Genomic DNA, 27,949 nt, shown 5'->3' with positions numbered 1-27,949 from the left:
CACGATAATTTCTAAAAAAACTAACAAAAACAGCATTATGGACTGAAAACTTTAAACGGGCACAACTCTCTCGTCTTTTGGCCAAAATTACAAAAATTCTTCAAAACCTTTTAAAAAGATCTTCCCCTAGAGTTAGGAGTTTGTCCTAGTTATTTTGGGTGTTTTAGAGTTAGGGGGCTGTCTTGATTTGTTTGATATGGTGTGTCCTGTCGTGTGAGTGTCCCTAGAGTTAGGAGGCCTCGAGTTGATCGGTTAGACATTTAGTCGAACCGGTGGCTAGACTAGGAAGCATATAGTTAGCCCATGGTTTTCATTAGGTTGCACAGCCTAGATACATATAGGATGTAGGGCCCACCTGCATTAGCTTAAGGCTAACCAACTTGCATTAGTTAGGGCATATAGAATCATAAAACTTACAATTCACATGAACTTAAGCAATTGTGTAAAAAGCTTTAAAAATCAGTCGAGTATAGTGGATCGAGTCTATGATGGCGGTTCTAGATGGTTAGGCATCGTAGTTTAGAATAGGTCATCGAACTACGTTGACTCCGATTCTTCCCGAGCCCGGGATACGTAGAGCAGCTGGGATGGACGGCCATCTTGGTCCGAGTCAAGTCGCATTAGAGTTAGGATTTGTCTTGTCCTGTCATATATATGATTGATTTGTGTTTTATATTTTGATGTGTTTTCTTACTTCCTTGTATTGATACTATACCTTTAGCTGTAGCTTGCATGTGTATGTCCACCAGAACTTAGACACACATTAGGTATGTCACTCATAACCTAGCTTTGCTTAGGTGACACATTTTTCGTTTCATTTTGTATGCTTATTTCTTTATACTCAGGAAATGCATGCTTAGGTAGACGATTCTTGAGAATTGTTCCTATTTCATATGATTTTCGCCCGAAACTCTTTGAGGTTAATAATAAATGGCATAAGAGACCAAGTGCTTGTACTCGGATGAATCGGGGGTGCTCTTCAGACCTTCTCCATTCGTAATCAGGCACGGACCCATACATATCTCTGGTTATCCATGGTATACGAAGCATATTTTGTTTGAGGATCCATGGCCGTATACCATGGATGGCGACTCCGAGTTTGTTTAGGTACGTTTCGAATCTGGACTTGTTCCCGAATCGAGAGGTATCTCTTTTATATCGCCACTCGTGCTATGCTATGAGGGTGGCAACCGTTTTGAGAGTTCTTTGGTAGAGCTCTCCTGTCACGTGGATGATCCAAGAGGCCGCTGGGGGCTCGTCCTCCACCTCTCTCTCTCGGATCGAGGTCTACAGGCTTTGTGTAATAACCGGTAAAAATATATATATATATATATATATACAAATAAATAAAAATGGCCTCATAGGTGGGTAATCATTGGCCATTACTCATTTTTCCCCGAGTTAATCGGGCATGAGGACATCTGGCATAATGGGGCGTACGCGATTCGAACCCAACGCTGAGCGAGGATTGAACGGCTTCCTACCACTAAACCACCGTCCCAGATGTCAACTAAAAATGAGTAGATACTTACACATATAAAAAAATTACCAATAGTCACTATTCATAATTACTATTCACCATAGTCACTATGCAAGATTACTATGCAGAAATACTACGTAAGATTACTATGCAGAAATAGTATGCAAGTTCACTATTGAGATAAACTATTCAAAATTACTATTCACAGTAGGACCCACCGAGTACTATTCACAAGCGGGTCCCACCAACAGCGGGTCCCACATCAGCGGGCCCCACACAAACGGGTCCCACATCAGCGGGCCCCACACAAGCGGGTCCCACATCAGCGGGTCCCACAACAAGCAGGACCCACAAATAGCGGGACCCAACGCCAGCGGGACCCATCACTAGTGGGAACCACTACCAGAAGGACACACCGCAACCACTTTCATTAACTCATTGATTAAGCGGGTCACTCCACAACCACTATCATTAATGAGTAGTTGTGAATTGAAGACGGTAGTTGAAAAAAATACCTATAAATAGAGGAAGAGAAGAAGAAGAAAAATAAAAGGAAAGAGAGAGAGAAGAGAACGAGAAAGAAGAAAGAGTAAGAGAGAGAGGAAAAAAAGAGAGAGAGGAGAAGAAAAAGGAAATCATCCACTTCATCACTACCAAGGTAAGTCTTTCATATAGATAGTTAAAGTATTTAATATGGTTGGTTCTGTAAGTCTTTCATATAGATAGTTAAAGTATTTAATATGGTTGGTTCTACCACCTATGTAAATAATAGGATAAAGCATGCATAAGAGGCGATAACTCGCTATAGATTATGCAAGTTTTATCATCTTATTTGAACGGTGAAATCCTAGCATAGTAACCGTAAAGTAAACTTTAATCAAAGAAAGGCGAACTGCTGAGCATAGTAGCCCATCTTATTTGAACGGTGAAATGTTAGCATAGTAACCGTAAAGTAAACTTTAATCAAAGAAAGGCAAACTGCTGAGCATAGTAGCCCATCTTATTTGAACGGTGAAATGCTAGCATAGTAACCGTAAAGTAAACTTTAATCAAAGAAAGGCGAACTGCTGAGCATAGTAGCCCATCTTATTTGAACGGTGAAATGCTAGCATAGTAACCGTAAAGTAAACTTTAATCAAAGAAAGGCGAACTGCTGCGCATAGTAGCCAAGAAATAAACTAAATCAAAGAATGGTGAACTGCTGAGCATAGTAACATGTGGGGTCCACATGAATAGTAACATGTGGGGTCCACATGAATAAGTAACATGTGGGGTCCACATGAATAGTAACATGTGGGGTCCATATGAATAGTGCATGCTGGGCCCCATGATTTTTAAAATTTAATAGAAAGAACACTGAACACAGGGAACATTATTTTAGACATAGATGGACATTACCTGGACAGAAAGGACACTGCCTTAAAACATGAATTTGATAAAATTAGAATAAATTTACAGGTTATCCACTCCAAGGTGTAAGCTCAAACAAACCTGTGATCGGAAAGCTAGATGTAAGGGTTTCTTATCTTCTAATTCTTTTTTGTTATATTTGATGTAAGGGTTCCCTATCTTTTGATTCTCTTTTTGCTAAACTTGATGTAAGGGTTTCTTATCTTCTAATTCTTTTTTGTTATATTTGATGTAAGGGTTCCCTATCTTTTGATTCTCTTTTTGCTAAACTTGATGTAAGGGTTTTCTTCCATTGATTTTCTTTTATGTAAGAGTTTTCTCCATTGATTATCTTTTGATATACTCGATGAGAATATTTCATATTCTTTGATTCTCTTTATACGCAATTGCTATAAGAGTTTCTATCCTTCTAAACTGATGAGAATCCAAGGGGGATCCTTTCTTTCAGACCCCATTCCTTTCAGATAAATGATTATATTTTGTATCCTCGAAACTTGTTTCCGTGAGATATTTTTATGTTTAGGGTTTATCTTGTGATACCCTAATTCTGAATATGGACTGAGTTATGATATGATGACGGGTGGACGCGTTATAGTCCTCCATGTGCACGTGGGTAAAGACGACTCTAGAGTGTGTAAATCTAGAGGATTATGAGCCGAGGTATGGCTATGAATGGGCCGAGATATGGCTATGAATGAAAGCATCTATGCTTAATGAAGTCTATATATTCTTGATATCAAGTTCTGTAAGTTTTCTCTATACGTTTGGAAAGTATGTTGTGCTTATTCTTTCTTTCCATGTTTATAATGTGAGATGTCCTATCTGCAAAATATCATGTTCTTATGAGCTTGACAATTCTACATCACTTCTTGTTTATACCCTACTGGGCTATTTGAGCTCACCCCTTTTTCCTTGTTTTATTGTTCCAACCCCCAGGTGAAGTATAGATGAAAGATGATGAATGCTAGAGTTGAATGCAGAACTGTTCTAAAGAACAAATATGTTTTAAATATGTATCAACTATGTCTTGAATTAAGATGTAATAAGTTAGACCTAATTTCTGTAAACCCTCTAAACGTCGCTGTTGTATTTGAGATCTTGGGAATAATGAAAGTTTTTAAGAAAGATGATGTAATATTCTTCTACGCACCGAGTTGGTATTTCTCCAAAAATCTGGGGCGTTACACTTTGGACGAAACAGACCTGAAATAGCCTAAAAATGGCCGACAAGCTGCTGTTGCAGAAATGACAGTTTTTTTCAGAAAAAATGAAGCTTGTAAGTAGTTTTTGACATATTAAAAAGCATTTATGGAAAAATTTGCTCAAGAAGACAGTTTTGGAAAATATTATAACGAACACTTTTCAAGTTGACAGTTTCGAATAATTCTGGCCAAAAGCAGCCCAAAAGTTACTCGACATGATAATTTCTAAAAAAACTAACAAAAACAGCATTATGGACTGAAAACTTTAAACGGGCACAACTCTCTCGTCTTTTGGCCAAGTTTGGGCCACCATATGTCGAACTGATTGGCTCGACGAGAACTACAAGATTGAGATGCTTGTTTTTGGAAGTTTTGAGTTTTAGAAATCCAAAAAAAAGCCGGAAAGCATGCAATGAAATGATGAGCGGCTGAGTAGAAGATGGTCGAACATACAGTTTGACCGGACTTATACCAGAGTACCAAAGCCTTCTATTTTCTCTCTTTGAATTGTAGGCTAACAGAAAAAAATGAGGCTCTTTCTCTGCAATGATAAAGATCTAACGATGGAAATTTGGAGAAATTACCCAGAGAAACTAAAGACTTGCCAAAGTTTCAGAGGATGATTGAAAAATGAGGTTTAAGAATCAATTTACAATGAACCGAATTCCACTAATGCTGCCAATGGGATCTCTGAAGAGGACAATCTGATAAACGGAAAACATTAGGATGAAAATCAGCCGAAGTGAAAGGAATTGACGGAGAGGACAACCGGAGAAGAGGAAGAGTGAAAAATTGAGGTCATCTACACTCCCTAAAAGCTCTAACTATCACAATCCCTTTCCTGCTTTTTTTCTTCTGTGTGTTGTTCTATACTGGCTCATTTAAATGCCTTTAATTCATATATATATTTTTTAAAAGGTAAACTCTCATAACGAAATGAATGAACAGGAAGCTCTTTTCAGCACTCAAAAGTCATTCCATCCCATAGGTTATGGATTCCCAAGTAAAACCAAGAGAGATACCCCTTTCCTTGTAATGATGTAAACACAGACCAATATTATAATCTCTCCACCAATCTGACGAAAATGAGGAGTGTCTCTTTTAAGCTTTAACACACACACACACACACACACCACACACACACACACACACACACACACACACACGAGGACATGCTTTCCTACTAATTTCATTCAAATAGCTAAGATAAAAAACAATTATTACTAACATAAAAAGAACTGATCCTCAAGGCCAAACCAACAAAATGAAGCAAAATCATAGATGATAGAACCAAAGAAGATGGGAAGAAAGCAAGGAAGAATACCTGCTTTGGACGATGATGTGGCCCCTAAATCGCTCCTTATTTTCACCCTTTTTAGACAAAGCTTTGATCCTAAGTTGATGGCGGTGATTTGGCTGTGAAGAAGAGGGAATGGTGGAAATGGGTTTGGGTTTGGAGGTTGAGATATGAAGATAGGGGTTGGGGAAGATGAAGGTGGAAATGGAGGTAGGAGGTGGTGGTCGGATTTAATGGGGTTGGGTTTGGGGGTATGGATGATAGGGTTAAGAAAATGGGTTTAGGGGTATGGATGATGGGAGGTGGCTGAGAGAGGGGGTTTAATGGAGGTTGCCGGCCAGGGTTAATGGTGGATGGTCGGATTCCGGCGAGAATCCGACCAGAGAAGAAGGGGGTGGTGCGGCTGAGATGGTGGTGATGGTGGATGTGGTAGTGGAGTGGGTTTGATGGAGATGGTTGGGAGTAGTGGCTGTGGAGAATGAAAATGGTGGTGGTGGAGATGGGAGCTCTTCCCTCTCTATCTCTTTCTCTTGTGCGGCTGCCCAAAATGAGGTCCTCCCCTAAAAATGAGAAAAATCCCCTTATCTTGTAAGCCCTAGTTTGATTGCTTGTAAAACAAGCAAAACAATAAATTTACCCCCCCTCCCTTCCTTCTTACTTGGACAACCCTATTTAATGCATTTTATCACTTACAATAAGGTGGCTCGGCTAATATTTGGGGTGACCATAAGAGAATAATATATTTGCTCTCTCTCTCTCTCTCTCTCTCTCTTTCATGGACAACTCCCTCTCGGATAATTCACACCTCTTTGTAACAAGGTAAATGTACTTGTACTACCATGCCTTGACAATAACATCACTCATTTTGGATACTTTACCCTCCTTTAATCATGAAAATGATTTATTCAACACCCTCTCTTACTTGGACAACCTTTATAACATGTTCACTATGAATTTTCTATTCATGAGAGATGGTTCAAATAAAAATAAAAGAAATGATATGTCCTACCCCTTTTCTACTTGTAACCAAACCTTTTCATCTATTTTCAATGGAGTATCTTGATGCAAAATAGACATTAATATCCGCACACCCATATTGGACGAAGGCACTATCCTAACTGTCTTTTCTCCTCCAATTGATTTACAGGTTGATACCGACACTCCTTTGCTCCGATAATGCACCACCCCTCTCGCAGTACATCGCTAACTCAACTTGTCCTACTAGGTAGTCTTTTTTTTCTTTTTTTTTTTTGACGATTTTTTTTCTGAAATTTGGCAGGGACCTGCTTGGGACTGTAAACTACTCTAGGGTTAAATTTGAAACTCTAGCTCATTTATTTGAATGGAATTTACTCAAACACATGTGCTAAGGGATCGGTCACAATGGGGTGTCTACAAATATACCTACTAGCAGCATACTCATCAGACACGAACATCTGTTGTAGGGCTTTCCTATGAAGCACAAGACTTTGTATACTAATGAAATTGGTAGCAAATCTAGTCCACAGAGGACGACACAAGTCCCTCCCACCCGTGAATTTCTGTCTCATCAAATTCAATAGAGCTGTGTGGTTGTTGATAAACCTCGTAATCTTCCGAGCCCTGTCAATTGTGCTTCCTATGAGAGGAAACACATCCGGTTTGCCAAAGTGCTCTAAAATCAGGTCTAAACAATGGGCTGCACACGGAGTCCAGAAGAATGTGGCATATTTGATTTCTAACTTCTTCCCAGGAGCTTTATAACTTGGCTCACTATCAGTTATAAACTGCACCACATTTTTCGGGCCTACCTCAAAAATTGCAAACAATGCGTCAGCATTCTTCACTACGCTAGATGCATTAACAGATTTAGGAAAAACTACTCCTTTAGGACAGTACACTAAAAAGTTAATTAAGGCACGTTGTTTGGTGTCTGTCCATCCATCGGCCATAATGCTACACCCACTAGTTTTCCATGAATTCTTAACTTCCCTCAAGTAGTTGTTTACATCTTCTAGAGTTTTCTTCAATATCCTCCCCCGTAAATCGTGAAAAGAAGGCGCCTTATAACCTGAGCCTTCTGCATTTATGGCATTAAACATTGGCTGCCAATATGGTGAATTAGCAACATTGAAAGGCAGGTTGGCATCATAGCAAAGCATGCCAACTGCCATATTTGCCCGATCAAGTGTTTCTTTTGTTGCCAAAGCACCTTAGTTATAAATTCTGTTTCGATCGCCGTTCCATTTTGGCTACCGGAACGGAACGTTCCGGTGTTTCGGCCGTTTCGTTCTGCGTTCTGTCGAAAAAAATAGTTAAAAATATGAAAAAAATCCAAAAAAATTAGAAATTGTTAGAAAAATATAAGAAACACTTAAATGAACTAAAAGACATCTTTATTACTTGTTAAAGTATAAAAGATAATTAACACCTTTCTCCAACAGCTTAAGCTTTTGGAGAAGTTGGTAAGTTAACATGGTATCAAAGCCAAAGGTCTTGAGTTCAAACCTCCCGGATAGCAAAAATCCACATGCGATGGTCTGCCCAAAGTGAGACCACATGTGCCACGTGTTTGCCAAATGGGCCACACGTGCGGGGGAGTGTTAAAGTATAAAAGATAATTAATGCCTTTCTCCAACAGCTTAAGCTTTTGGAGAAGTTGGTAAGTTAACATTACTTAAAAACCAAAGTTTAATACAACTAAGACATAAAAAGTAGAACATAGAAGAACAAAAGCCAAATACTTAGTGCCAGCCACATCTCATATCATCTCTAAATCTAAATCAAAATGGTGGTGAATCTGGTTGAAGATCATCATACTCAACCGACCGGTAGCCCTCATCATTGTTGTCACCACCACCTCTTGGAGGAGTGTCCTCAAGGTTTACGTCATCGTCCTCGTCGTCGGCCACATCAACTCTAGAAGGCCCTTCAATATTTTCCCATCCAATGTCGTCTGGCGTCACAATGACATCTTCATCTTCCACAACTCAATCCATCATAACATCTAGGTGATCTATACTCAGTGGGTCGCTAGTGGTAGAAGATCTTCTGTTTAAGTCCCTGAAAAGAATGTCCAACATAAATTAGTAAGTAATACTTAAAATTTAAAGGCACGTGGTGAAATATCAGAAAATTAATTCAAATTCAATTAAGTAGCATACCTTTCTCGAAACTTGAGGTTGTAATGGACAAATACCAAGTCATTCAACCTCTGGTGCTCCAACCTGTTTCTTTTTGCCGAGTGGATGTGCTCGAAAGTACTCCAGTTCCTTTCACATCCAGTAGCACTACAGGTTTGGCTGAGAATTCTGACGGTGAAACTCTGTAATTCCGGGACGTCATTTCCAAACTGGTTCCACCATGCAACTGTAAAGTAAACAATAATAGTTAAGCATTTACTTGTGAAAATTTTAAATAAAATATACTTAATTAAATGAACAAACCAATATACCTGGTCCCAATCTGCCTCGGTTGCGGATTGCCATCTTCATTGCAAACATGCCCGTGGACTCCCGATAGTTCTCAATCTGACTGGTGATGGTGTCCTGCGTAACTTCATTAGGTACTAGTCGATTAATACATTCAATCAAACCTTGGGTGACTTCATGATGCTTGGAGAAAGTAGGACTGAAAAAGAGAGCAGGGTTAAGAAAGTATCTCGCTGCATGGAGGGGAATGTGAAGCTGTTTGTCCCATCTTTGGTCAATAATCCTCCAGATGGGAGCATAATCTGACTTCTTGTTCTTTAGCCTAGCCTTGATGTTTTCTTTGGCCCTATCCATGGCCTCATATATGTAACCCATTGCCGGTTTGTCTTGCCGGTCTACCAAACACAACACCCTCACCAATGACTCACTGATGTTTAAAATATGCTTGCAATTGTCCCAAAATTGTTTATCCAACACTGTACTCACGATCTCTTCACTCAATCCATGTCAAATAGACCTACTAGCAGCATACTCATCAGACACGAACATCTGTTGTAAGGCTTTCCTATGAAGCACAAGACTGTGTATGCTAATGAAATTGGTAGCAAATCTAGTCCACGCAGGACGACACAAGTCCCTCCCACCCGTGAATTTTTGTCTCATCAAGTTCAATAGAGCTGCGTGGTTGTAGATAAACCTCGCAATCTTTCGAGCCCTGCCAATTGTGCTTCCTATGAGAGGAAACACATCCGGTTTGCCCAAGTGCTCTAAAATCAGGTCTAAACAATGGGCTACACACGGAGTCCAGAAGAATGTGGCATATTTGATTTCTAACTTCTTCCCAGCAGCTTTATAACTTGGCTCACTATCAGTTATAAACTGCACCACATTTTCCTGGCCTACCTCCCTCCAAAACGATCTCACCAAAAATTGCAAACAATGCGTCAGCATTCTTCACTACGCCACATGCATTAACAGATTTAAGGAAAACTACTCCTTTAGGACAGTACACCAAAAAGTTAATTAAGGCACGTTATTTGGCGTCTGTCCATCCATCGGCCATAATGCTATAGCCACTAGTTATCCATGAATTCTTAACTTCCCCCAAGTAGTTGTTTACATCTTCTACAGTTTTCTTCAATATCCCCCCCCGTAAATCGTGAAAAGAAGGCGCCTTATAACCTGACCCTACTGCATTTATGGCATCAAGCATTGGCTGCCAATATGGTGAATTAGCAACATTGAAAGGCAGGTTGGCATCATAGCAAAGCATGCAACTGCCATATTTGCCCGATCAAGTGTTTCTTATGTTGCCAAAGAACTCTTAATGCTTGGCTGGGATCGAGGGGTTGTTCGTGGTGCAAAGAAATCTCTTAACCCCCCTTCAAGACCCTTCTTTTTCCTATTGCCCATGTAGACACCCCATTTTGACCAGGCCCTAAAATCCCAAAATTCAATAAAATTCCCAAAATTCGAGTCCCGAAATATCCAAAATTCCATAAATCTTTAAAGAACCGAGCCCAAGTGAGAAATAAACTGAAGGAAGCCCATCTGCAGTTCGTGTTCAAAATCTTTTGGTACCCGAATGATCCCTGAACCCCTATTGAGATCCTCGTTTAGTTGCTCCAGTCGGTTCATTCGCTTTTATAGAAATTAAATTTTTTACAAAAAGGATACCCCTGAGCTGTGATATTAGCACCCTGGTATCTAAACACTCGAGTTCTATTGATACTGGCGCGACCTTACTTTAATATTTTCATTAACTTACTTTGTCTTTCAGTATTCAAACAGTGGCCGAATAGTTATGTTTTCAAAGCAAAATTGGAGAAAATACAAGCTAAGTTTGTACTCTTATTAAAGCATGGGCGTGTTGATATCAATCACAAGTCAATTAAGAGAAAAAGACAGTTTGGCGGTGTCATTATCAAAATCTACTAGAAATTTAACACAGAAAAGACAAGATATGAGAGTGCATTTGTTAAATATGGTTGTACTAATATCATTTTTAGGATAAACAAAGAAAGAGCGGGGTAGTTTAGCAAGGCCTGGAGGTGCCAATATCACTCCCTATAAGAAGAAAGCTTGTCATTATCTGAGTTTTTTTTTTTTTTTTTTTTTTTTTAAGTATTGATAAACAAACTAGCTGGGGGGGGGGGGGGGGGGTGGGCTGTTCTAAGAGGAAAAAGGGGTTATATATGTCAATTTTTTTAGGGCTGGTGTTTATCAGGACCACTTCCATTATGGGATAAAAGTGTAATCAAGTTGCATTAAAGGTGGCTGTCCAAGGGAGAAAACGAGGGTTAAATACATGATTTTTCCCTTTACAAGAGAGCTGTTCAAGAGGAGAAAAAGGGGGCATATTTTTTAGGGCCTCTTTTGACCTCAAACCACCCCTTTAAATAGAAGAATAGTCCCATATGGCCATATGCTTAGAGGAGGTTGTACTAGAACAAAAAGGGGCTATGAATGTATCTATTCTCTTAAAAAAAAAAATCCGATCCGCCTTCAAATAGAGGGGGGGCGTGAGCTGCTTCGCCAGTTTTTTTTCGTTTGTAAAAATAGGGCCAGTAAAGGAAGAAAAAGGGGGAGTGCATTATTTAGTTGGGGATGTGCCCATACCAGCCTCATCCACAAGGTAATTAAAAGAGAGAAAAGCAAGTGGGGACTGCACAAATATAAAGAGTGTGGGGGTGAATTACCAAAATGGAGAGTGCAGTTATCAAAGCATGGGGCGCTAATATCAGCACACCCCTTTCTCACTTATAACTTTATAAGAATGGGAGATCGGCTGAGATTGGAGAGGGGGCTGATTTTATCAAGCATGGGCTGATTTTATTTTTGTTTCAACCAAAATACAGAGAGAGAACGAGAGAGAGGAGAAAAGAGCTCAAAACCCAAACCCTATTTCGTTCCTCATTTTTCTGACCATCTTCATCTTCTCCTCCGGCGAGTTGTGCCGGAATCCGGCCACCACAAGCCATTGCCATGTCTATCACATCTTCTTCACTTCTACATTCACCATAACCTTGGATCTACATCCTATAACCCTAGATCTACCTTCTTAAACCCTAAATCTAACCCTAGTTCTTCATCTTCTCTGTGATACTCGACGGAATCCGGCGGATCTCCATGAAATCCGGCCATCCTCTCCATCAGCAGATATAGCTCACTTTTACCTCTAATTAGCTTTTGATCTATTTTTCCTTGAGTCAAACTTTTTAATCTACATGTTTTGTGCTTAGGTCCGGCCATTCCACTCAAATCCTGGCCAACTCCCGGCTGAATTCTAGTTTTTTTTTAGACTTTAAGAAATTCAGAGAAGAATTGGAGAGGGGGACTACCATTCAAATCAAAAATAAAATAAAATTGGAGAGAGAGAGGAACTCCCATTTTCAAGTGAGAAATTGCAAGGAAAGGGATTTTAGGGCTTTTAGGCAGAGAGGGTTTTTGATTTTCTCCTTGAAATAAAATCAGATCTAGAAAAGTTCCAGGGAGAAGAAGAAGTAAGGGGCTGAAAATTCATTGGTTCCAACGATTTTTATTGCTGTCTAGCGTTGCCATCCGATCAAAAGTCGCCGTCAAATCTCATTTTTCTTGGCGAGAATTAGTGCAGGCAGCTCAAAAAGAACAATTCCAATTAGATTTCTCACCTATATTCTCAGGTAACTTCCATAACTTTTCTTTATTATTGTGATTGTGTGCCTTGTCTGCATTGTTGGATATTTTGGTTGATGGCTTTGATTGTTCCTCATTCTTATTTAAAAAAAAAAAAAAAACTACTAATAGAAGCTTACTTCTCAGTTCATTAAGGTCATGGTATAAAGGGAGGAATACAATTGCTCCTTACTCTGTTTTGTTTTCTTGTGTCAGTTTGTTATGATGTGTAGGAGGTTACTCCTCACATCATAAAGTCATAAACAGATGACCCAAGCAGGGAAATGTTTATTTAGCATTCTAATCAAATGGATTCAGACTCCGAGGACTTTGATTTGACTAGTGTGATGTTCTCAACATTTTGCAAGTTTGATTTTTACTATTAAGCACTGGAACTAAGTCAAGAGTAGCATCTAATTGTATATAGCTTGGGATAGATAAAATCAGTTGAGAGGTAAAGGTATCACCTGGTCATAATATCTTTGTGATTAACCAACATAATCAAGTTGTCCTTTCAGCCGGTGTTACTTTAGGATCAACGGGTTGGATCTTGTATTTGATTTAAAACTGGGTCTCAATGCAAAAATTGTATTAAGCATCTGTTGATATGAAAAGGAAGAGAGAGAGAGAGAGAGAGAGAGAGAGAGAGAGAGAGAGAGAGAGTTGGGTAAAAGTTTAGTGTTTCCATTTCTCTTTTGAAACCCACTTCATTTCACATTTTCATCTACTGTTGATATCAAACCCACTTTAATTCTCATTTTTTTCTCTCATTTATGACTTCGGGTAATGTTTTCTATGTCCGAGACTTATTTCATTGCTTGCTTATGCCGGCTAACAATTTCAATCTTATGACTCTTGGACATCACCACCCTCCCCTCTTATAGTTTCAATTGTGACAGCCATCTCTTCACTCTGCTACTGTCAGCCCATGCATCTTTGTTAATGACAACCCCATACCTTTTTGATTTGGATAGCCCTTATACCCTTCTTGATAATGATACACCCTCACACCCCCTTTTGATAAAGACCATCCTTCACTACTTATTGGGTTCAGCTTTATGTTTGTCATCACTATATGTGGATCCTAGCAGCCCTCATTTTGTTGGCTGAGCATGATGATATCTATGGGAGCCACTTCTTCATTTTTGGTAATGGCAACCCTTACACCCTTGGTGCTAGCAGCCCTTGCACTCTTGGTGCTAGCAGCCCATGCCTCTTTATAATGGCAATCCTTACACTTTTGATATTAGCAGCCCATGCACCCTCATGATATTTATAGGCCCTGTTGTGTGATTTGTTTCTCATGAATATTCATATGGTTTTTCATTCTGCCTTAGTACAAATATTGTTCATAGTATTGAGGCTGTTGTGCTTTGTCTCCACGAATGATATGGTGATAATTAGGGTATTAAATTTGTGTGAAAGATTATTTTTCTCTGAGATGTGTATATACAAATTGTATGTGTCTGTGTATGTCCATGAATGTGTGTATATGTGCCTTCCTCCCCTCATTGCTACGACGATGAAGGCGTTAGCCCAAGCCCATCCTTAGGGGACTTGCTCGGTCCTAGTAGCGCTTCCCTCTTTTATTTTTAGATTTACCTAGTCTTTAAAAACCCTTAGAAGTTGTCTTTTCATTGCAAGGGCAATGAAAGAGCCATCTAGAGCCCCCCTTTAGAGAGACAAGCTATGTCTCAGGCAGAAATGTCATACCTTTAGGAGACATGCTTTGTCTCGATAGAAAGGTTTTCCCATTTAGGAGACCATAGTAGCCCCGTTAGTGAGTCATGCTTAGGAGACTATCCGAGACTCACAAGTTGTACCCCCTATTAGTTGAAGACCAACTTGGTCTATTAATTGCCAATTCCATTTATCATTGCAAGGGCAATGATAAGGTTACTTGGAGCCCATTTCTGTGTTTAGGAGACTTACCTAGTCTCACTAACACCCTTCTTTATCCACCTCTCTTTTAGGAGACTTGCCTAGTCTCATTAGCACTTTTCTTTGTCTCCCTTTCTCTAGGAGACATGCTTTGTCTAGATAGCACCCCCTCTTAGAGTCACTAGTCTAGGAGTCAGTCTTCAGCATAGGACTCAGACCTTCAGTTTCAGGAGTCTGTCCTATCATCATCATAGGGGTAAGATTCTGTCTAACCTCTCATCAAGTAATGTGATTTTTATCCAATATTGCAAGGTATAGGATGCTGTCCAACCATTGCAAAGTCGTGATTCTGTTCAATTCCCCCGCAAAGTATAGGATTCTGTCCAACCTTTGCGGGATATCAAAGTCTGTCCTACTCATATGATGATAGGATTCTGTCCTCTTGTATCAAAAACTCAAAAACATTCAGAAATTTCAGAACATAAAAAAAAAAAATCTGAAAAGCCAAAAATCTCAAAAATCTTGAGTCATTAGGAGTGTGGTTAGGGGAATCTGTTCCGAACTACGTTGGCTTGATCCTCTTTCACGAGGTACGTAGTGCAGCTCGGGATCTTTATCCCAAGTCCAGCCAAATTTTGTAAATAAACCTTTTAACCTATGTTGCATGCGGGTGTCGGAATCTGACACGGATTCGAGGTGTCGGATTCGGCAAACCCAAATAACAGGGATTCGGATTCGGCATCGGATTCGGTATTTTAATTAAATTAATTAAATATTTTAATTAAGCAACATTCAATATGCTTTTATGGGCCTTAGCCTAAATAGGTTATGCCCCAAAATTATTTCCATGGGTTGATTCTAACCCTCCGATCTATAGAGGGTTAGGATCAACCCTCTAACATTCAGATTTGAGGGTTAGGATCAGCCTATGGAAATGATTTTTGAAGCATAACCTATTTAGGCTATGGCCCATCTAATGGACGGTTTGGATCATCCTATGGTGTGGGCCATACCGTACTTTTAATAAAGTGAGAGTGCCTTCATAAAAAAACAGTAGTGTTGATAACATTTTCCTTTTTATTTATTTATAGGAATTTGCTAGCCAACTTCTCCTAGGCCACTTCTCGGCATGTGGCCCATCCTTTGTGCAAAGATGGGCACATGGGCCAAAGGTTGCTAGCAAAAGCAAAAATAAAATAGTAATCATTACAAAAAAAAGTAAAATAGCAGAAGTTATAAAGTTTTAAATGAAAAATTACGGAAAAAGGGTTGCAAAGTTGGAAAATTACAAAAAAAATACCAACAACATGTAATAATATATGACAATTACGGAAAAAACTACAAGTAAAAGTAAAAAGTTATGACAATTTCTGGATTTGCATTAATTAAAGCTGCATGCGTGTAGCAAGTCTCTTTGATGAATCTTTTTTAATGTTTATCTTGGGGAAAATACCGTGTGACGTATGGATTGGCCGGATTCGCATTAATTATAACCGCATGCCGTGTCGGATTCGCATCATAGACGGTGTTGACTTGGTGAAAATGTCTCGACACGTATCTCACCGAATCCACCGCGTATCAGTGTCCGAATCCGTGTTGAAACGTCTCGACACGTGATTCGGCCCACTGTCATGAAGAATCCGCGCAACACAACTTTTAACTCTTTTAAAAACACAAAAATTCTTCAAAACCTTTTCAAGAAGATCTTCCCTGAGAGTTAGGAGTCTGTCCTAGAAGTTTGGGGTGTCTTAGAGTTAGGAGTCTGTCCTGGTTATGTGAATGCTTTGTGTGTCTTGTCGTGTGAGTGTCCCTAGAGTTAGGAGGCCTCGAGTCGTGGTCGGTTAGACACTTAGTCGAGCCGATGGCTAGACTAGGAAATACTTAGTTAGCCCATGGTTTTCCTTAGGACACACAGCCTAGTTACACATAAGATATAAGAACCACCTGCCTTAGCTTAAGGCTAACCAACTTGCATTAGTTAGAGCATATAAGGAGTCATAAAAAGTTACAATTCATTTGAACTTAAGCACTCGTACAAAAAGCTTTAAAAACTAGTCATATCTAGTTGATCGACTCTAGGATAACAATTTTAGATGGTTAGGCATCGTAGTTTAGAATAGGTCACCTTACTACGTCGACTCTGATTCTTCCCGATTCCGGGATACATAGAGTAGCCGAGATGGATGGCCATCCTGGTCCGAGTCAAGTATCACATTAGAGTCTAGTGTTTGTCGTGTCGAGCCGTGTGTGAAGTCGAGTTGTGTTGTGTGTTTTGTTGTGTTTTCTTACTTTCATGTACTGACCTTATACCTTTAGCTTTTTGCATGCATGTGTTTGCCTATAAGAACTTAGATACTCCTAGGTAACACTTCTTTCATTTATTTGGTGTGCGCTTATTATTCATCTCTGAGACATGCATGATTAGGTAGACGTCTTCTTGGAGATATATGTTCCCATTTCACATGACTTTCGCCCAAAACTCTTCAAAATCAATAAATAAATGCATAAGAGACCAGATGCTTGCACTTGGGCGGATGGGGTGCTCTTCGGACCTTCCAAATTCGTAACCAGGCACAAACCTTTTGTATCTCTGGTTATCCATTGCAACAGAGCATAGTATGGGATCCAGGGCCGACTTCCTTGGATGACGACTCTTCTTTGTTTAAGGTACATCTCGAATCGAGAGGTATCTCACTTTACATCGCCACTCATGCTGTGAGAGGCACATTTTTTAGAGTTCCTTGGTAGAGCTCTCCTTCACGAGGATCATCTAGAGACTCTCAGGAGCTCGTCCCCCGCCTCTCTCGGATCGGGGTCCACAACCCCACTCGGTTCTACAGCAACTGCTTTCCCCTTATTCCTAGGCTGAGGTGGTCCCATCGGTTCATCGTCCTCATCCCCCTCCCTCTCCTCTACATCTTCTTTTTCTGGTGTGGCATAAAAACTACCCACATCTGCCCTTGATACACTTTTCTAGCCCTTTCTTTTCTCATTTCGCCTAACATTTGTGTCATTCTCCATTTTACATCGGCATTGACTTTTTTACATGCCGTTACCTCGCCAGGAACACCAGCTAGATGTTCTTTAAACCGGGTTATACCTCCACCCTTTATGAGTTTTTCACAAAAGGTGCATTTAACACAGTTTTTTTGACCCGGAATCATTAAGCCATAAGCCCATGCCGGGTCATCCGATCTAGCGGGTGGGGAACCAATAGATGAGGCTCCTCCAGAAGAACTCATATTTTAAGTTGAAATGGAGAGAAAGAGAATAATGAATGAAAGGAAATTAAATCAAATAAAGCTTTAACTTTCCTTACGCCTTTTGGATGAGATAATAAGTTGAAGAAGCCTTAGGTTGTAGAAGAGAAGCCCTTGTCTTTAGTATAGTAGAGTTTGTTGTTGTAGGAGATAAAAAAAGCCTTTGATCTTCTTGGGCTTGTAGTGGAATTAGAATAATAAAAGCCTTTGAGATGATCTTTGTAGTTGTAGGTGAAGTAGATGTAGTTGTATGTAGTGTAGGAGATAAAAGAGTTGTAGTTGTAGGAGAAGATTTGAAGAGGAAATGAGTTATGAAAAACCAATTGTGAAAAAACAATGGTTAGAGGGCTATTTATAGCTTTTGGGGTGAAAAATGACGCAAAATGCCCTCCCAACAGCTATAAAACGGTCATAAAATGAGGGTAGAAGTGTAAAAAATAGTCCCCAAATACACTCCCCAACAGCCATAAATGAATTTATGTAATTTTTTGGATTTTTTTGGATTTTTTTTTAGAAAAAGACAAAAAAAATGCCCTCCCAACAACTATAAAACGGTCATAAAACAAGGGCAAATGTGTAAAATATGCTCCCTAACTGTCTTAATGGCATTTTAGTAATTTTTTTGATTTTTTTTTTTGAATTTTTTCTGCCTTTCCAGACCGTTTCGGCCGGAACAGGGCATTCCGCCCGGAATTCCGGTTACCGCCGGAACTACCGGAATCCGGACCGGAACGGAAAATATACCCATTCCGTTCCGGAATCCGGTCCGGAACCGGAATTCCAGTCCGTTCCGGCCGGAACAGAACGGAATTAATAACTAAGGTACCTTCACTTTTGGCACCTGCACTTGTGGCCGAACTATAGTTCCTGTCAAGAGGGTACATATTTAAGGTTTTGATCCATGCCTAAACTCATTGCACTTTCTAACTGGGGCATCTCATTTGATTAAAATAAAAAAGGCAAACATATATTTATATGTTATATATGTATATATGTAGGATCCAGGTTTTTTATTTTTCTTTCGAATATTTTCTTAGCTGTGCCTGCAGAACTCTTCCTTGTGAAAATTTCCAAATCAGTCATCAGGGTAATGATTCCAGCCTTCCTAATCAAGAAAATTTGTCTCAGTTCCTCGTTTTGGAAGTGACACTTATACTGAATTATCTATGTATACATATATACCCATATTATATGTACATATATTATGCAGTAAAATTGAAATATTGTCAATTGTAAGTGTTTGGAATGCATCACATCGATTGAAACCTGGCTCCTTCACAAAGCATGAAATTATGTTGAGGCCTGTGATATCAGGGGTCTAAGAGGGAAAGAGAAAAGAGTGGCGAAGGATCTTGTTAAGGGAAGGAAGTTGGATCTTTTGGATTGTCTCATTCTAGTGAAATAAAAGAATGGAGGAAGTAAATGGCCATATAACTCGTCAATTAGGGAAGATGGAATTGTGAGAGACAGATCTCCCATTTATAAGAACTGTTAGTGGAATTATAGTCCTGTTGTGTGAGGACAAATTTGTATGCAATGATGTATTCATCGGTGAATTTTCTCTTTAAATATTAACTCAGTGGACAGTGGTTTTCAATGAGTGTCATATGGGACATGTCCTAATAAACCCCATATTAGATGAAGAATTTTGATATAACTTGAGGTGGCCGACAGTTTGGCTAGGTTGGGGGTGACAAAAGAATCCATGGCCTGATTTGACTCGCTGCCACCGTGATTCCGGCCATTCCTGCCGTTTTCTGTATTTGGTTTTATCCTTAGTTCCTTCTCCTTGTACTAGCTATGCTCTCTCTTGTATTTTGACCATCTCGGTCTTTTGCTAATATATACAGCGACCATTCAAAATTTCTTTTTGACATAACTTGAGGTATTAGAGGTGGTGCTTGGAGCTGCTTTTAACAGAACGCATTATGAAAATGAAAATTGGTTGGAACGGAAGCACTTCGAGTGTGGGAAATTTCTCTACCTTTGTTCCCCGAAATAATCTTATCGATTTGCCCTCGGGAGGTGCATGTTAGATGTAGATGAATTATCAAGTCAATCCTGTTACATGTAGATTTGACTGGTGTTTTGTTTCTAGAGATTGGGAAGAGCATTTCCAAGGTTTACTCGAAGGCCCTTCTGATGCAGGAGAATCCCATTTGGCATTTCGACATCAGCCCTCTTTGCTCATTAGTGTAGGATTTACTTTGTTTCTTTAATGGTAGCTAGTCATTTTAGTATTTTACCATGCACTTCTGTGTCATTTTACACTACCAGGGGTAGTTTTGGAAATTCTAGTTTCATTAGGGGTATTTTGGGCATTGCATGTAATAGGCTAACCTATATAAAGACACCCATCACATGGGTTTTTGGCTGAATTGACTTTGTAGATATTCCCTCTTTTGAGAGAACTTTGAGAGAGGCTTTTCTCTTTTTTATCCCTTTGTTTTAACTTGAATTGGAAATTGAAGATTAGGAATTTTCTAATCTATTTCTCATTTTCTTTCATCTTTTTACCTTGTTTAATGCAACGATTGTAAAACATTTGAAATTTCTTGCATCTCCTTGCAAGAATCAAAGTTTCCATTGAAGATCCGATCTCTTTCCGAAGAACACCAATAGCGCTTCCGCTGCCACTTGCATAACCTTCCTAAGCCTGTGTTCCACCTTTGCCCTCTATTAGTTGAATCCATGTATTGATTGGGTCTGAAGACTTTCCGTTATTGTGAAAAGTTTAGCATGAGGGGCCATACTAAAAAGAGGTAGAAAATTTGTGATTCGAGTTGCTCATTGAGGGGTGGAAGGGGACTGGGTATCAAGTTTAGAATTCAAGATAGAGGATTTCAGTAAAGAGAAATTTTGCGATGTTATGGGCAACAAAGAGGGGATATTGCATAAGATGAAGTCATCGATTTGTTCAAAGAAGGACAATCCTTGACAAAGGAAGAAAGGTCTTGTAGATCACAAATGAAAGAAAACTGGAGAATTTCTCAAGTGGGAGAGATAAATTGATGACAAAAGTTGAGGGCATTGTGGCTGAAACGAGATAGGATCATGGTTTTTTTTCCACTGGTTAGCTAATGCTATAAGGAAATTAAACAAAGATGCTTGAATGAGGGGGACTGTTTGGTGGAAGATAGTGGGTAGGTGGAGAACTTTATGGAAGCTGGGGTTCTCCCTCTTTATTTTCTTCTTTCCTTCCTGTCAAAGTAGGTTAACCACTTGTCCGTGCTGAGTATTTGTTAGTGGGCATAATGAGGCGTCGCCCGATGAGACTTGATGATTCACCCGTTTGGGAATCTATATAAAGCGGTCGCCCGATGATGCTTGCGATTTTGATGAGGCCATGAGGCGTCCAAAACTTCAAATGCGGACCAGGGAATCATATCCAGATAGGGATGGATGTTGGTTCAGTCTTTCTAGCAAGGTATCAGGTGCCCTCGTTGGAGGATCAGGGTTCTTCCTTCATAGTTGTGATTTGGTGCTTCCAAACCCTAGGTGCAATCTTCAGGGTTTGTGAACTTGAATAAGAAGAATCCATGTTTGATAGCAAATAGTTGAAGATCACCTCCTAGCTTCCATTTCCTTGAGATGGATTTTCTAAGGGTCACAAAGTATGGTGTTCGACCGAGGAAGTATCTGATTAAGCAGTTTGCCCATTTCCCCTCCCCCTCTTTGAGTAGCTCTTCTTCAAAGTTGATTCACGGTGGATGGGGCAATGAAATCAAGCTTTGCGGATGGAGTCTGGGCATTGCACTTTGCAAATAGTTGGCTCCATTGTTTTTGGGTTCCTTTTGAGGGGTCCGTGGCTTCCTCCCTTGTTGGGGTTCTTTTTTCTTCCTCTCTGTCTTGCAAGGCGATCGATTTTCATTGCATACTGGAGTCTTGGGGGGTGAGCTTTCCATCTCTGGTGGGAGTAGATTGCCTACAGTTTTGACCATTGAAGTAGGAGGGTGCTGTATATTTGGTGCCAGCATTCCATTGTGCAGTTAAGGTGGTCCTCCTTCAAGCCACTTTCCCAGTCACAAGGGGGAGGGTCTCTTCTATGATCAACATGCAGAGTGGGTCCGCCCTCTTTTGCTGGCCATTTTTGAAGCGCGTTTGGGGTTTTCAGCTGCGATGGTGTGCTAAGGTTGGCTGGTGCCTGCCTTTCAACATTCGGATTTGAGTTTTTTCCCTTTTTGGTTTCCCCCTCAGCACCTTCAATTGCAGCGGAATATTATGCACATTTACCTTTAGGTGCACCATAAATGTTAGGTTGTGAGGATTAGTGGACCTTTTTCCTTTGGTTGTGGATATGGCAACCTTTCATTTTAAGGACCATTGACTATTATTCTTTTTAATCATTCTTTTGCAAGACATCCACTAATGGGATTATTCAATTTGAGGCCTTTTGGGCGTGGCCCATCCATGATCGATCGCATAGGTAAACCATCAAAGGTTTTGATCAAAGTTATAAAGATGCTAATATGAGTAGACTTTTCCCTCTTCAAGTGTGGACCATTGCTAAAATGTTCCCACCCATCCATTTCTAGGGCATATGAGATTGTCTCATGTAATTGTCTTCTAGTCATGGCCTTCCATGATTGGTTCTATTGATGAACCACTCCACAAACTCTCCTCCATAGTGTCCTCTATCAAAGTTGGAGTCTGCTAGGGTGATTAGGCTTTTACCCTTTAAATCTTGACCATTGGTTATATTCTTTCTAACCATGGATTTGTAGGACATCCAATAATGGGGGTGTTTTGTGTAATGGTTATTTAAGAGTGACCCTTCTATGGTGGGTTTTGTCGATGAAATAATTAGTGTCTCTCACAAGAACCTCTAGCAGATCTTAATCATCCATACAAAGCTTTTGTGCAAATGGAATTCTATTCTTTAGATGCAACAAAACTTCTAGACTGTCAAATGTCATGTTGAGCGGCAAAGTAACTTAGCAACATGGAAACACACAAACAATGAAAATTTGGATGAGAAAAAGTGGAGAAGAAAAAACAAAGTTGGCTTTGCCACATCCAACAAAAGATACAACCAAAGTACACCATGTGAATATTTTAGAAGAAGTGGAGAAGAAAATTAAAAAAAGTCTACCAAAAATAATGTAATAAAAACTCTTAAAAATATCACATGATGTTCTTCCTTGCTCTAGCCCACCAACTCAAAGACCTGTGTTATACATGTATCCTACAATTCTAGTTTGTCAAGCTAAGTAAGCTTTCTAACTCAAAGTTTGACCATCATATTTTCTAATTCCCCGCAAATTCCAATTAAAACCTACTCATTCACTACTCCAATGAAAGGCAATAACTTACCTACTTCCATGGGACAAGACATTGTCAAATAAGATGCGTATTGACACTGTATCGGTTTGATACATGGGTCTATCAACCATACTTCTCTATATCAGCCGATACGACACGGCGACACCAATACAGCCCCTTATCGGTGGGTTATGATATTTTAAGATCCCTTGGTTTACATAGAAGGCAACCCGAACCCCACTTTCCATCCTTTTCAGCATTTCTTACTTTCATCAGTTTTCCCTACAATTGAAGGTCATATGATCAAATCCACCAATATTTACTCGAATCAAGCATAAAAAACATGCATCTAAGCGTGAAAGGATACACAGAAGGTGGAACACAGAATTAGGGATTTCTCCATTTAAGGTATAATACCTAAAATTTCCTTTTTTTTTGTTATTGATCAGATGTAGAACATATGAACATACATGATTCATTGAATAAGCTTGATAGGAGACAGAAGGTGGAACATAGAATTAGGGATTTCTCCGTTTAAGGTCAAATACCTAAAATTTCCTTCTTTTTTTTTTTTGTTATTGATCAGATGTAGAACATAAGAACATACACGATTCATTGAATATGCATGTTTTGGTAATATTTGATAGGATTTAGTGGTTGTTTATGCTTGTTTTCTCTCTCTCTCTCTCTCTCTCTCTCTCTCTCTCTCTTCTATTTTAAATTTACTTTCAATTATAAATTTGATGCGAGTCATATTAATTTTAAGTTCATTATTAATTTCATCTTTTATGTTAAATCTAGTTAAGTTTTATGATATTTTGTTTATACATGTCTTGTGACTTATCTCTCATGGTATGAGATACCCGTACTGATATTTGTGCCCATTTTGAAAAATGCCTGAGTCCTATCTACATTCCCGTTTTCATGTCCATGTTCCTATTAGTATCTGTATCTATGTATTATTGATCCTTCCTCATAGTGTGTCCATCTCTGTATCTGTATCTAGGCATTATAGATCGTTCCACTGGTTTTGTCCCCTCTCTTATTAATATATATTTCACCATTTAAAAAAAAAAAAAAAAAACAAAAAACAAAACAAAAATCTTGGGGTCTTTTGAAGTTTGCAAGCAATACCAGAGTTTCTTTCCTTACCTTCAAAAAATCGTGTCAACGTCAAAACATGTGTCTGTGTCTAAGTTGCTTAGCTTCTGGTTAAACACCTGGAGAAGTGTTGAAGAATTATTGATTTCCATGTAAGAAAAGTGAAAAGATGTATATGTTGTGAAAAATGAACGGAGCAAAACTTGAAAAGATCTCCTTAATTCTGGCCTGGAGGTCAGTTGGCAGTACTGCTCGGGCAGGCAACAAAGAACAGTTACCTCAGTGATGCCCTTTAGTAGTCAGATGGTGCCTAAAATCCCTTAGACCATGTGTGACGTTTGGTAGCCCAATGTAACACAAATTTGCTTCAACCTCTTTTGCGGTGCTATGTGTTAGGGCCCAGTCTCTTTTGACTACCATGGCTGTCGAACCCACTGGATCCTCACACAATTTTTTATTGATGGCACTATGATGTAGCTTCAACAGGAGAAATTGAGTTTTAACAAAAATAATTACCAGAAAATTAGTGGAAACTAACTAGAGCATCTAAGATTTAACTAGAACACCTCTAGGACCGTTCTTGCTAAAAAGGAAGCAAGCCAACGAAAAAAACTCAAAAAATATGTCTTCTCTGTTCCCCCAAAAGTAGTCCATATGCAGCCTAATAAAGAGAATACTTCTAGTCTGCGTTAAATTCAATTGCTACTGACTCCTTTCCTTACATAAGCAGCTTCCAAATCAAAAGGACTTGCTGTTGAAATAAACTATAAACCCAAAGAGCCCTAAAATGGAAATAAAACTCATGAAATTACCCTCTGCTAGAAACCTCTTTAGAACCGATGCTAACATAAAATAAATTTTACCTTTAAGTCTATAGCTCCCCATAAGTAAAAAAATGGGCAAGACTCATTAATCTGGCCATATAAGTGGGCCCTCTGCTGACATCAGCATGACATCATGATGACGCCATCAATATGGTCTGCATAGAAAAAAAAAACATAAGAGTGCCTGGTTCCGGTGCCTGTTGGTGCATTGAATTTGCATCACACCACCTTGCAGCTTTAAGTGGCACACTTGAAGCTTCCTTTTTTTTTTATTTGGCACGTTAATGAGCTATACGTTCTGGGAAAGACACGGTCTTTCCTAATGATAATACTTGTCTATTGTGATAGTGAAACATGCATACCACCATGTAGAGAGTGCGGCAGCTGGGACCGAGCATATGGAGTGCAGGATCTGTCCAATTCAAAATGGATTATCCTTTCCTACAAGCAGGTTTGGGGGATCTTATTTGTGTCCTTGGTAAGATATCGCACCCATCAATAAGAGAATAGGGGAGATTCTTGGTTTATCCCAATAACAGGAGAAATATGTGCCATTTAAGTGTTCTGGTTTCTCATTTCATGTGATCTCTTCTCATGTGATATCAGGTGATTGTTCACCTCAATTCTTGTTGTTTTTGGTTTTCAATAGTGCCTGCAATTCCATAATTTGCCGTGGCAATAGAAAAAACATCTATATGTCTAGAAAACGTACATGGTTGACTTTCTATGAACAGAACACCACATTTTACTTTATCGCAACTCTTCCACATTCAAATGTGTGACACGCTCTTTGGTATCTGCTTTATACGGTTTTAGAATATTTCCCTAATGTCCAACTAGTGTTTAAACTCAGGGAGGTGATTTCCGGCGTGCACACTTGGATCTTTTTAGTTTAGAAGGATCCTTAAGCATATATGGATCCCGTGGAGTGTTTGATTTCATTCCTTAGTTCCTTAAGTCCTAAGCTTTAAGTGTTCCTTCACATATGAATAAAGATGTCATTGGTATAATACAATCTTCTCAATCAATTAACACTAACTTTGCTTTCGTCGCAGATGTCTAATGACGTCGAAAACCCCAAAGGTGAGATTAAAAAAAACATTAATCTAACCGATCCTTCCCCAGAAGTTCAAACAAGCTGGTATGACAGTCTCGTAATCTTACTCCAGCAAGCATCGGTTTATGGGATAGCTGCTGGATATTGCATCTCAGCATCACTCCTGTCAATAATCAACAAATGGGCAGTTACGAAATTCCCTTATCCCGGAGCCTTGACTGCCTTGCAATACTTCACTAGTGCTCTCGGAGTCTTTGTGTGTGGATGGTTAAAGCTTGTGGAGCATGACCCACTCGAGCTACAGACAATGTGGAGATTCCTTCCCGCAGCCATCATATTCTACCTCTCCCTCTTCACAAACAGCGAACTCCTTCTCCACGCGAATGTTGATACCTTCATTGTTTTCCGATCAGCTGTCCCGATATTCGTTGCCATCGGAGAAACTCTCTACTTGAACCAGCCATGGCCATTGCTTAAGACGTGGCTTTCACTTGCTACCATCTTTGGTGGCAGTGTGATATATGTCCTAACAGATTACCAATTCACACTGACAGCATATAGTTGGGCTTTGGCTTATCTTGTGAGCATGTCCGTAGATTTCGTTTACATAAAACATGTGGTGATGACTATAGAACTCAACACGTGGGGTCTAGTGCTTTACAACAACCTCGAGGCGCTTCTTCTGTTCCCATTGGAGTTGCTTATAATGGGCGAATTGAAGAAGATAAAACATGAGATCACGGACGAGTCAGATTGGTATTCTTTCAGCGTGGCTTTTCCAGTGGGTTTGTCATGCTTATTTGGTTTGGCCATCTCTTTTTTCGGTTTCTCATGCAGACGGGCGATTTCCGCGACAGGTTTTACTGTACTGGGTGTAGTAAACAAGCTTTTAACTGTTGTGATAAATCTTATTATCTGGGACAAGCATTCAACACTTGTGGGAACTATTGGGCTGTTGATATGTATGCTTGGTGGGGTTCTTTATCAGCAGTCTACAAGCAAGCCAAAGGCTGATCAAAAGGAAACAGAAGGAAAAATTAGTAATGAGGAACAACAGCAGCTTCTAGAAATGGAGACTGCAACAGAAACCAACACTACTGAAAAGCCTGTTGTAGATTCAGGAGAAGCGAAGTGAGAGATTGTTCTTTTATGCTCTGTTTGGTTGCCGGGTTTTTTTTGTTCCCGGGAGTTATGTGGGAGAAAAAAATACCCTGGGAGATAGGTGGGAAAAAAAAGTCCTGGAAGTATCCTAGTAAAATAAAAATCCCATGTTTGGTTATGTGGGAGAAAAAAATACCCTGGGAGATATGGTGGGAGAAAAAAAAACCTTTGTTTGGTTGCTTAAACTGTTGGGTAGAAAAAAATTCTTCTCAAGCTTATTTTTGGTTCCTGAGTTTATTTTTGTTCCTGGGGTTATCTTGGGATGGGATGAAAAGGCAATCATTACAAAAGTGGGATTAAAAAATTCACCCCACAAGTAATCATTACAAGAGTGGGATTAAAATAAACCTAGTGCTAAAAGGCAACCAAACATGGGATGGGACCAAAATTTAACTTACTCTCCCACAAAACTCCCAGGCACAAAAAAAACCCAGCAACCAAACAGAGCATTATGGGTTCCTCTTAAGCATTCTTTTGTTATATTATATTCCGAAAACATTTCTCTGGTCACTATCAAAGAAGTGACGCCAATCCAATTTCTACAATTATTTTTGATTCCTGGATGAATTCCACGTTGCAGAAGTATCACTCTTGGCAGTTAAATAGAAGAGTCCCTTGAGTTCATTCACTCTCTTCTACACCTCCAAGTACATAATCCCTTCCCATTGGTAGCTGGTCTATTCAGTTTAAGAGTGGGTCCCTTAGATTTACATAACAAATAGGTACGTACTTCAGGTATAACCATTTTTTTGTTATAGGCTATGTATTTAGGGGACGAACTCATCCTGTTTTAAATATTTTAACTAGCTATCAAAACTGCAACAGTCGCTTAAGGGAAATGTTATAAGCACTACTGTATTTTGATGAGGACACTCCTCACTTTATAAAAAGTACGGTATGGCCCGCACCATACGATGATCCAAACCGTCCATTAGATGGGCCACAGCCTA

At 39.5% G+C, this 27,949-nt stretch overlaps 2 protein-coding genes and 1 pseudogene across 3 annotated transcripts in view; 1 reads left to right on the top strand and 2 right to left on the bottom strand.

The window, feature by feature from the left end:
• Positions 1 to 26,984, top strand: part of LOC143876590 (GDP-mannose transporter GONST3 pseudogene) — a 59,914-nt pseudogene extending 32,930 nt beyond the window's left edge. The window contains exon 2 of the transcript XR_013250425.1: positions 25,837 to 26,984. The product of XR_013250425.1 is annotated as a GDP-mannose transporter GONST3 pseudogene (transcript). The remainder of the gene's footprint in view (positions 1 to 25,836) is intronic.
• LOC143876345 (uncharacterized) lies at positions 6,739 to 7,542 on the bottom strand. The gene has a single exon (XM_077378063.1). It carries the CDS (start codon positions 7,540 to 7,542, stop codon positions 6,739 to 6,741), a length of 804 nt encoding a protein of 267 aa, XP_077234178.1.
• On the bottom strand, positions 8,152 to 9,174 carry LOC143876344 (uncharacterized). The gene is made up of 4 exons (XM_077378061.1): positions 8,823 to 9,174; positions 8,533 to 8,737; positions 8,391 to 8,431; positions 8,152 to 8,348 (listed from the first exon to the last, which is right to left on the bottom strand). Exons 1-4 carry the CDS (start codon positions 9,172 to 9,174, stop codon positions 8,152 to 8,154), a joined length of 795 nt encoding a protein of 264 aa, XP_077234176.1.
• Positions 26,985 to 27,949: the final 965 nt, after the last annotated feature.

Source organism: Tasmannia lanceolata, unplaced genomic scaffold (assembly GCF_043159265.1).
Source record: "Tasmannia lanceolata isolate RefF3 unplaced genomic scaffold, GAP_Taslan_0.1 ptg000005l, whole genome shotgun sequence".
Taxonomy (NCBI): Eukaryota; Viridiplantae; Streptophyta; class Magnoliopsida; order Canellales; family Winteraceae; genus Tasmannia; species Tasmannia lanceolata.
This window is presented reverse-complemented; position numbering and strand designations above follow the sequence as displayed.

Bases quoted from the DNA above. Each gene is read 5' to 3' on its own strand.
- LOC143876344 (XM_077378061.1), bottom strand. From the start codon at position 9,174: ATGGGTTACATATATGAGGCCATGGATAGGGCCAAAGAAAACATCAAG. The intron at 8,432-8,532 runs GTATGCTACTTA...CATTCTTTTCAG, and splicing joins AACCTCAAGTTTCGAGAAAG to GGACTTAAACAGAAGATCTT. The intron at 8,349-8,390 runs GTATAGATCACC...GAGTTGTGGAAG, and splicing joins TACCACTAGCGACCCACTGA to ATGAAGATGTCATTGTGACG.
- LOC143876345 (XM_077378063.1), bottom strand. From the start codon at position 7,542: ATGGCAGTTGGCATGCTTTGCTATGATGCCAACCTGCCTTTCAATGTT.